The 10,921-nt window shown below is 48.9% G+C and overlaps 1 protein-coding gene across 1 annotated transcript; it reads right to left on the bottom strand.

The window, feature by feature from the left end:
• Nucleotides 1-525: 525 nt before the first annotated feature.
• FAM237A (family with sequence similarity 237 member A) lies at nt 526-6,226 on the bottom strand. The gene is made up of 2 exons (XM_054970139.1): nt 5,827-6,226; nt 526-671 (listed from the first exon to the last, which is right to left on the bottom strand). The coding sequence occupies exons 1-2, from the start codon at nt 6,224-6,226 to the stop codon at nt 526-528; spliced, it is 546 nt and encodes a 181-aa protein (XP_054826114.1).
• Between the last annotated feature and the right edge of the window lie 4,695 nt (nt 6,227-10,921).

A 10,921-nucleotide genomic window follows, 5' to 3' on the forward strand; every position in this document is an offset into this window, starting at 1 on the left:
CTGAAGCTGACAAAAAAAAGCCCTCTGTGGAAATGGCAGGCCAGAGGGGATGGAGAATTGCCCTGTGTGGACTCTGTGCAGGAGCATTCGCAGTGGCATTGAGCCAGACAGCAGGGCTTCATCCCCACGTGTGGGCAGCCTTTCGTTTCCCCATCCCTATCCGTGCGATAGGACCTAAATATGCAGAGGCAGTAACTCGACCAGCTGCTTATGAACCAAGCAGTTTATTGAACGGAATTCCCGCCTTAAAGCAAGAAGCAGCAAAACTCATTCATCGCTGACTACCAGCCCTCGGTTTACAATTATCCAAAGGCACAATCCAGCAATAAATAGCTCCAAGTCCTGTTGAAAAGAACGGAAGTTGTCAAAAACATTAGTCCTAATTTCAATGGGATTTAATTTTGCAGCTGATTTTGTTAGATCCAAAGAATACAGACATTCTTCTCACAACTATAAATGCAATTAAAAGTTTTTTTTAAAAAATCCACCAGAAATAGCATTATTTTTTTAAAAAACTGGCCAATTCTAGGTTTGTTTCATCTTCTTTCTTAACTGCCCAGTAATTCTTCTAAGTAAAGCAGACTCGCTCCTGTGCACTCGGATGCTTATTAGATCTTCAGTCAGTTCTTTCTTCTTCGTTACAGGAAACACCTGAATTTGTGAAAAAACCCCTAGATGTTGGGGGGAAAGCAACATGAAAACATGTTTCTGATATTTAAATTCCCTGACATAATCAGTTTTGTTTCTGATTTAATTCCATTCTCTGGCATTAAAACAAATCTTAATACATTCTCAGGACAGCTAAAAAATTATTACTAGGGGCTGAGAGATCGGACTGCAGTATGCATGGAAATGCTGCTGCTCACATACCTTCCTAGTGTGTGCAAAGGTCCTGCCTTCAGTTCTTGACATGTACACAAGATCACATTTTTATTCTGCTTTCTTCCATTTTGAATAATGACTGTCTCCTAGTTCTGTACTCCCATTTCGCTCCTGAACATTCATTGGAAAAGGCTTTCCATTTGTGAACGTAACAACCTAGTTAACAGAAAATGAGGTGGCTAAATCTACATTAAGTGGCTTTGAGGACTTGTTGTAAGAGCTAAGCTACAAGAGACAAATTACAGAAGGAGGAGCACATGAAGGAAGTCACAATGTTAGCCGAGAAGCTGAGTTTTAAAAGAGATCGGCTCTGTCAATTTCCCCTCTCTACAGAGCCAGGAAGATGGCTGCTCAGAGGGTTTGTTAATTTCTTCTTCATCTCCCCAAGGCTCTGTCAGTTTCCTCTGTCAGAGGAAATTAACAAACCCTCTAAGGAGCTATCTTCCCTGGCTCTGTAGAGAGGGAAAATTGACAAAACCTTCCGATCTCTTTTAAAACTCAGCTTCCCAGCTAACATTGCGACTCGTTTCACATGCTCCTCCTCATGTAATTTGTCTCTTGTAGCTTGGGTCTAAGATTGCTTCCTGATTTGAAACCATGCCATTTTGATGCACACAAGGGTGACTACTCAAAGTACCATCAAAGTCATCATTAAGTAATAATAATAATAACAAAAACAACAACATTTGATTTATATACCGCCCTTGAGGACAACTTAATGCCCACTCAGAGTGGTTTATAATGTATGTCATTATTATCTCCACAACAAAACACCTTGTGAGGTGGGTGGGGCTGAGAGAGCTTCAGAGAGCTGTGACTAGCCCAAGGTCACCCATCTGGCTTCAAGTGGAGGAGGGGGGAATCAAACCCGGCTCTCCAGAGTAGAGTCCCGCACTCTTAACCACTACACCAAACTGGCTCTATTCATTGAGCAACAGATGAAATCTGAGTAAGCTCAGGGTGCAAAATGGCCAGAAACACAATTAGAAGACCCTGTTGAAAGTTGCTCTTTAATTAGATTGGCACCAAAAGGCTTCAGTTATATTTTTAGCCCTTCTACTGTGCCCTAATGTGGCCCTAAGTGTTATTTTAATATCCTCACACCTCAGATCCAAACTAGATGTTACAGCATCCATGAGTCCAACCTGTGGATGCCAACACCATGTTAGGGCTGAACTCAGCCTTTTAAAACTGTGAGCACAGAGGGACCAAGCAGTTTTTAAGTGCCTTTTAAGTGCCAAAACAGCCCCCTCCCCTCCATAGCTGTTTCAGTACTTGAAAAGGCACAGAGGGGGAACAAGATAACCTGGTCCCACTGCAGGCCCACTCTGGCATTTTTAAATGGCCAAGCTCAGCTCTAAACCAGCATCAATGTCCACAGGCCAAACATCTAGTTTAGCTCTCAGTTATGCACTTGAGAAAATTAACAGACCAATTCTTTTCTTTTTCGTTTCACACAACTGAAACCATTTCACAACTCAGATGGAATTAAGAGAAATTCTTCTGCAACTGATTGACTATCTTAAAGTATCAGCAGCTTATTTCTCATTCATAAATTACCTGGTAAATTGCTAATCCTGATTTCCCTTAAACCAGGACCTGCTGCCAGAGTATGAGTTCTAATCCATATTATCAAGCGTTTTATATGGCTTGAGAATTTGCAGATGCTTTTAGCAGGGCTGGATCTGGGGTTGCCGGCGCCCAGGGCAACCCTAGTCCAACTCCTTGCGCGTATGCGCAGTGCGCGTGTGCTCCCAGCGCTGTGTGATGATGTCACTTCTGTGATGTCATCGTGCAGGGCGGAGCGTGCTGCCTGCGCGATCCGCCGGTGGAGGCAGCATGCGGAGCTGGGAAGCCGCCCACGCCATTCGCCTCCCCACAAAACAGGGGGCGGCTGGCCGCCCCTATCCTGTGGGGCAGGTGAATGGCACAGGTGGCCTCACAGCCCCCCGCACTGCCTTTTGCCTGCCCCACAGGACAGTGGGGTTGTGGCAAGCTGGCTGCCCCCTGTCCTGCGGGGCAGGCAAAAGACAGCGTGGGGGGCTGGGAGGCTGCCTGCGCTGCCGCCCGCGCACTTCCAGCAGCTGGCAGCTGCTCCCGGCACCCCCTCCCTGGCGGCGCCGGGGCAGACTACCCCCCTTGCCCCCCCCCTCAATCCGGCCCTGGCTTTTAGAAAAACTGCTACTCAGTCCAGTAAAATGCAGTGGGTGTGATGCCCTGACATTTCTTTGCTATGTGTTCTGTTGAGTCAAACAAAAGCAGCCCAAGCAGAACTCCTGACATTTTTGAAAAAAAGTTGCTTAAGAGATTCCAGTCAACCATTTCCAATCAACTAAACAGCAACCAACTTATGGACAAGCCAACACCAATAATTCATCTGCCTCTATTTTTATCGCATGGACTCTTTGATGCTTGCATTGGTTGAATTGTATGCAGTTGGCCACATCTATTGAGCTGAAATAATTACATTTAGGGTAGTGTCATGTGAACACCCACAATTCACTTAGTTGCAACTAGGTTCCGCTGAAAGCTACAAAATAGGCTTAAATGGGGCTAACTGTACTGTCTGTTGGTTTTTATGGGGCCTGTGACCCAGTCCTAACTTGGAATCAACTCACACTGATTTAAGTTTCATTTACTTTCAAGCAAGTGTGTTTAGAATTGTAACTTCAGGGTCATTACCTGACATTACCATTTGAGACATGGGGTCAGTTGTAATATGGGGCCCTCCTTTGCCTTTCAACTCTAGTCCACATGGGAATAGAGTTCCTTTGACAGAGTTCCTTCCCATAACAGTGACACCCTTTCTAGAAATGAAAGAAATTCTGACAGGGGAAGGAGAGTTCGCATGGACTTTGTGCACATGATCCTGGTCTTCCTATCCTACTATATAAAAGGCAAACCATATTCCTGACAACTCATTTCCTACCCCGGTGTACCTCCAGAGAGTGCTGCCATGGAGGGAAGTCCAAAAGAGGCACCCGCCCCTCCAGAGGGCAAGCCACAATGTGAAGTCCAGGCTGGGATCAGGTGCAGAGCAGGTGGTAATGCCCACCTCCCCTCACCCAGCTGGGATCAGACACGGAGCAGAAGGCAATGCCTGCCCCCTTCACCCGGCCTGGATCAGGAGCGGAGCAGGTGGCAATGCCTGCCCCCCTTCACCCAGCTGGGCTCAGGAGGGGAGCAGGTGGCAATGCCCACCTCCTGCCTCCACCCAGCTGGGGTCAGGCATGGAGCAGGTGGCAAGGCCTGCTCCCCCACTATCACCCAGCCAGGATCAGGCGCAGAGCAGGAGGCAATGTGAAACCCCCCTTCACTCTCCCAGGAGCAGAGAAGGTGGCAATGCTGTCCACCCCTTCACTCTTCTGGAATCAGCGCGGAGCAGGGGGCAATGCCCACTGTCCCTTCACCAGCCAGGATTAGGAGTGGAGCATGAGGTAATGCCTGCCCCCCTTTAACCCAGCCAGGATCAGGAGAGGAGCATGAGGCAATGCTCAACCTCCTTCACTCAACCGGGATCAGGCACAGAGCAGGTGGCAATACTCACCCACCACCCACCTTCACCCAGCAGTGATCATGAATGGAGGAGGTAGTGATGCCCATTCCCCACCTTCTCCCAGATGGGATCAGGTGCAGAGCAGGGGGCAATGCCTGCCCCCCTTTACCCAGCTAGGATCAGGTGTGGTGCAGGTATCAATGCCCCCCTTCACCCAGCCGGGATCAGGTGTGGTGCAGGTATCAATGCCCCCCTTCACCCAGCTGGGATCAGGCACAGAGCAAGTGGCAATGCCCACCTCCCCTTCACGCAGCCGGGGTCAGACATGGAGCAGGTGGCAATGTCCAACCTCTCTTCACCTGGCTGGCATCAGGAGCGGCGCATGTGTCAATGTCTGCTCCCCCCTCACACAGTCGGGGTCAGATAAGGAGTAGGTGGCAATGCCTGCCCCGCCCCCTTCAATCAGTCAGGGTCAGGCATGAAGCAGGTGGCAATGCCTGCCCCCCCGACTTCACCCAGCTGGGATCAGGAGCAGAGCAGGTGGCAATGTCCACCTCCCCTTCACGCAGCCGGGGTCAGACATGGAGCAGGTGGCAATGTTCAACTCCTCTTCACCTGGCTGGGATCAGGAGCAGAGCAAGTGTCAATGTCTGCCCCCCCTCACACGGCTGGGGTCAGATAAGGAGCAGGTGGCAATGCCCGCCCCCTCTTCATGCAGCCAGGGTCAGGCATGAAGCAGGTGGCAATGCCTGCCCCCCCCCGACTTCACCCAGCCGGGATCAGGAGCAGAGAAGGTGGCAATGTCCACCTCCCCTTCACGCAGCCGGGGTCAGACATGGAGCAGGTGGCAATGTTCAACCCCTCTTCACCTGGCTAGGATCAGGAGCAGAGCAGGTGTCAATGTCTGCCCCCCTCACACGGCTGGGGTCAGATAAGGAGCAGGTGGCAATGCCCGCCCCCCTTCATGCAGCCAGGGTCAGGCATGAAGCAGGTGGCAATGCCTGCCCCCCCGACTTCACCCAGCCGGGATCAGGAGCAGAGAAGGTGGCAATGTCCACCTCCCCTTCACACAGCCGGAGTCAGACATGGAGTAGGTGGCAGTGTCCAACCCCTCTTTTCCTGGCTGAGATCAGGAGCAGAGCAGGTGTCAATGTCTGCCCCCCCTCACACGGCTGGGGTCAGATAAGGAGCAGGTGGCAATGCCTACCCCCCTTCATGCAGCCAGGGTCAGGCATGAAGCAGGTGGCAATGGCTGCCCCCCCCCCCACTTCACCTAGCCAGGATCAGGAGCAGAGCAGGTGGCAATGTCCACCCTCCTGCCCGCCCTCCCCTACCTAAACCCGTTTTATTTTTTCCACAACAGGCTTTGTTACTAGTCTTAAATAAATGTTACATGCATTGTCACATGCAATAAAAGCACAGTGGATACAGGCAATCGCCTTGCTTACTCCTTGCAATCCAAGAGGGACGAGCTGCAACTTGTTGCCGACCTTCGTCCAGCTGCCTTTTCCCTAGGCCGTGGGTCCTGGAAAGTACACAGTCCACGTAGATATCCCAGAAGAGCTGCGCCAGATCCCAAAACAGAGCTCCATGCTTCAGATTCCCAGATGATTTCAAGAAGATCATAAAATCCCAAAAGCCACCAACAGAGTCAGAAACACGGGGCTTTCTCATCTCCAGCAAGGTAGTCGATGAGGATTCCCAGCACTGGGGATCAGCCCGACCAAGAGCCAAGGGGTCAAGATGGCTATGGCAGAAGAAAGGCGTCACATACAACACACCCATAAGGAAAAGAGAGCAGGTGAATCTCATGTTGCGGTGAGTCTTGCTTGTGATCCCAGAATCCATTGGGTTTCTGGAATCTGACAAGAACAAAAATAGCATAGCAGTCCACCATAAAAACCCAGGCAGCGCACAACTCATCCCTTTCTAATTAATCTCTTAGTTGTATCCCTGCTATTGCCAACACAGTTCCCTGCCCCCTTATCAACATGCACTGAAGAGAGTGAGATTTGGATTGTGTGACCAATAAGGCTCCTTGAGATGTGTACCAAAAGCAGTCCGCACAGTGCTCATAAGAGAACATCTTATTTATTTATTTATTCAGAACGTTTCTGTGCCAACTCTTCAGGGAATCCGCCCAAGACAGCTTACAAAATAAAACAAAATAAAAAACATAAAACTCCATAAGTTATTAATAAAAACCCAACCAGAACATAAAACATCAAGCAGCTTAAAAGGACTCTCACACACTTTGCAGGCTAAAAACAAACTTTTAAAATGATGGTCAATATCAACCCTTAATTAAACTCCTGGCATCTAAACGCAAGTAGGATAAATATCAGGTAAGCCTCAAGGTGAAAGGTGTTCTACAGGTGAAGGGTGGTCACCCCAGCCACCTCACCCCTGGAAGCGGGGGACAAACAGCAGGGCTTGAGGGAAGGGTTTTAACTGGGGGAGTGGGCTGGACAGTACAGGAGGAGGCAGTTCTTACAGGACCCCAGCCCCAAGCCACTGAGGGCATTAATGGTAAGAGCCAGGCCTCTAAATTGTGCTTGGAAGCAGGCGGGCAGCCAGTGAGTTTGACTAGATAGCTTTTTGTAACTGCTGTTGAGGCTTAGAAAGGGCAGCTGAGGACGGGGCTTTGTGAGAGGGGGTAGTTACGCAGGCTTTGCTTGCAAGGGATTTGAGGCAAAACTGACTATAATAAGGAACATGGAGAAGGGGCCACAGCCAGCCCCAGAGCGTAGGATGTGGGTTTTCCTTTTTTCTCATTGGTGTGCCCAAGGCCTCCTGTTTCTGCAATCTAAGTGACAGCCAGTCCTTCCTATAATAATAACTCTGTGCTTATATTCCGCTCCTGTAGACAGATTAATGCCCCATTCAGAGCAGTGGACAAAGTCAGTGTTGTTTTTATCCCCACAATACAGCTGGGGAGCTAAGAGGAGGGGCTTCCCCAAGGCCACCGGCAGAGCTCATGGCAGGAGTGGGAGTCAAACCAGCAGAGTGCTGAGTTGCAACCCAACCACTTAACCACTATGCTACAGCAGCTAGAAAGCACAATACTGTAAAGCACAACATTGTGGGTAGCCCAAATTTCAGTGATGGACAAGCGTGGAGAGCTGGGGGGGGGGGGTTCATCCCTTGCCTGTCTTTGGCACTTGCGGCTTTTCCAGTCATAGGCCAAGAGGAGGTTTTTGTCCCATGAACGGTTCTCAGCCTGCCCCGGGTTCTATGGCGGACCGTAGCTGGTTCTTGCCCGCCAGTAAGGGCCGGCCTTAGAGACCAATCCGGTGTCTTTCACGCCATTCGCTCGTGTGGCGCTGGCCCTTCCCATGCCCTGATTCGTGTCTGGTCCCTCCTTCCTGCTGCTTCCCTTATCCCAAAAGGTAACCTGTTCCTTTGCATCCTTATTTCAGCATCCAACATCCCTTTCCTGTCTTGTGGCTTCACCCCAGCATCATTACCCCTATATAGGCAGTGTTGTGTAGTGGTTAGAGAGCCAGGGCACTTTAAGTTCGATTCTCCTCTCTACCATGGAAGCTCACTGGGTGATCTTGGGCCTGTCACACACTCTCAGCTTAACCTACCTCGCAGGAGTTGTTTGAGGATAAAATGGAGGAACGGAGAACGATGTAAGCTGCATCGAGTCCTTAGTGGGGAGACGAGCAGGGTATCATACAGTAAATAAATAATGCGACAGAAGCGGAAATTAGGTTTCTTCTCCAGGATCTGCAAAGCCATTCAACTTGTTCCATTCCCCCGCAGGAACTTTGTCCTTGGATTTCTTGAACAGCTGCCCCCACTCCCCCATGCCGCAGGGCAAACAACTTTAGGAAGGAGAGAAATGTGCGTAATCAAGTTTGCAGGTGGCACAGGGCGAGGGAGGTCTGCTGCTCTCAGAAAGAAAAGCTCGGCATCCTGTGGAGCAAGCCGAGGGGCAACAGGCATGCCTGGGGAAGCTCTTTGGATCCTGGCCTTTGCCTTAAGGTGCATTTTAGTCCCAGCTGTAGATCATTATTTCAGAGCCCTGAGCCCATGAAGGACTAACTCCTATCCCGGTTCACAGCTGTGAACAAAAGCAGCCGGATTTTTTCTGCAGGATTTGAGTCCAGTGGCACCTTATAAACACTCTGACTCTCGAGAGCTGACCCTCCAAAGATCTTGTTAGCCTCTTAAGGTGCCGCTGGACTGAAATCCTGCTGTTCCACTGAGACAAACAGGGCTACCCACCCAAACTATCTTCATGGAGGACTTTTTTCTGGCAGTACATTTCCACAGTATCAGCACCTCCTTCAGCCGGCAAACTTTGGCCCCAAGGCAGCGAGCATCATGAGTACTGACACTTCTTTTTTTAAAAAAAGAGAAAAAGTACTAAAAATCATCATGTCCCCTGTTGCCTTTTCCTCCAGGTAGACTGAAACATGATGCAGCTTTCCCCCAATTCAGGAATACGGATACCTCTGGAACAGGAATTCGGGAGCAGGAATACCGTTGCTCTGGATCTTGGCTCTATTATGATCCCAATCTCTTGTTCCCCAATAATGCAAGTAAAACTTACTCCTGCCTGTTTCACATCCAAGCCTTCTCCTGAATCTTGATGAATGGAGAAAGAAGCAAGGGAACAATTGCTCCATGCGTCTAGTAGGGACAGGCCAGCAAGCTACAGGTTAACTTACAGGGGAAACTGATGTCAGACGCAGGCTGGATCCAGTCAGCTTTTTCATTCAATCAAGCCCAACCCCCCTCTTTAGTACACTCCTGTCCCACAAGTCTTTTGGCTAACTAAGCAAGTCGAAGGAAACCCAGACCCTAGCAGAGCATTTCCGGTGATCAGAGTAGACCCACTTTTCCCTTTCTTGCCAGAAGAAAAACTGGTTGGCCACCCTGTGGCCACAATCCTAAATGCTAATGTTGTTTAGGAGCAAGGTGACTTTAAAACTTTGTCATTATAATAGTGTGTGTGTGTGTTTCTGTGTTTAATATATGTTTGACAGGTTCTCTCGCATTGCATATTCTGAATGCAGAATAAATCTTTAGAATTTGCCATATGTGTAAATTTTAACATGGCTGTGAGTGGGAAGAAAAACATGGAGTAAAAAATTATACTTATCCATATTCTTGAACCCATTTCATGGCTATTCCATTCCCCCCACCCCCACCCCCGACTTTGTTATCCAGCTGTGTTGCTGGAATGAAGTCTGTGTGCCTGCTTTTGCCTGCTCTAGTGCCTGCTGATGATGCAAAATTCCCTCTCTTTCTCCAAGAGAAAAAGTGGAGTTTCTAAAGCCCGTGAAGGGAGCGCAGACTTGTCCAGGGTGCTGAAGCACAGAGTTTGCAGGAACGCATACGCACCAGCCCTCCCTTGAGCTTCCCATTTCCCTTTCTGGCTCTCCTTTACCATCCCGTCATGCATGCACCATTCCTCTCTCTGCTCCTAGATTCCCACTCTGACTTGTCTGACATTCCATTACTTTAAAGTCGAGTATTACCAAATGTGGTTGTTGAGAATTTTCTTGCTAGAATGCGGCTGCATGCCAGGGGGAGAGAAGCTGCATGTTTAGGGGTCTATGTCTGCCAAGAGCTCTGTGAGCTCCGACAACTCAAGCTCCCTTTTACCTTGTCAGAGCACACTGGGAGCTCACCTTGCAGCTGAAGCAGGAGCAGAGTCTTTGCTTCCCTGCTCCCTGCTGGGGAGGAATAAATAGTGATAACGGAGCCACTTACCTCCCCGAATCCAGGACAGTTTGTCTCCAGAACGGATAAGTTAAGTCACCTCCGCCTTAACTTTCTCCTGGGAATCTGAAGGCTACACTTGTTTTTTTCTCTCCTTTTCTTTCTCTCTCCCTCTCCCCCCTCTCTCTTTTTTTTTATAAAGCTGCAGGAGTGAATGGCTTCTCTTTGTCTTACGTCAAAGCTCTGTGCAAAATCCCCCACCCCTTGAGTCCTTGAAGGAGATTGTTTTTTAGCCCTCCTACAGTTTACGGTTTGTTTTCTATGCACTCCAATATAAACTTGATCCAGTTTCCACCCAGTCTGGGATTAAACCATGCAGCCTCCTGATAATTCTCCATTCCCAGATAACAACAACAACAACAACACAGTTATCTCAGATTAACTAAACATCTAAACAATATCAGAATAGACTGGATAACATCTGGGCAGTTGCAAACAGCCACACTACTTGGATCATGCTCTGTATTGCTGATGCCTGGCTTCCTAGATAAAATCCAAGTCAGTAAGGGACCAAACATTCCAGCGAAACATCTGATGGGACTGTGATAACATCACATAATAGCAATGATGATGATGATGAAGAACATCATCATGATGGTGTAAAACGAGCTGTGGGTGGGATGGGATGTAAGAAAGAAGACGTGTCAGACGTGTCATACATTTCCACCTGGGTTGCATGGATGGCAGCTTTTTCACTCCCGTCCAATCATAGGACTTAGATGTTAAGTTACTTAGGTACATATCCAAAAAGGTGAGCACTTTTTTTAAAAAACCATTGATCTCTAAGTAAGACGTTTAAGCAAGTGT

The sequence above is a fragment of the Eublepharis macularius genome, chromosome 2, assembly GCF_028583425.1.
Source record: "Eublepharis macularius isolate TG4126 chromosome 2, MPM_Emac_v1.0, whole genome shotgun sequence".
NCBI classification, from domain to species: domain Eukaryota; kingdom Metazoa; phylum Chordata; class Lepidosauria; order Squamata; family Eublepharidae; genus Eublepharis; species Eublepharis macularius.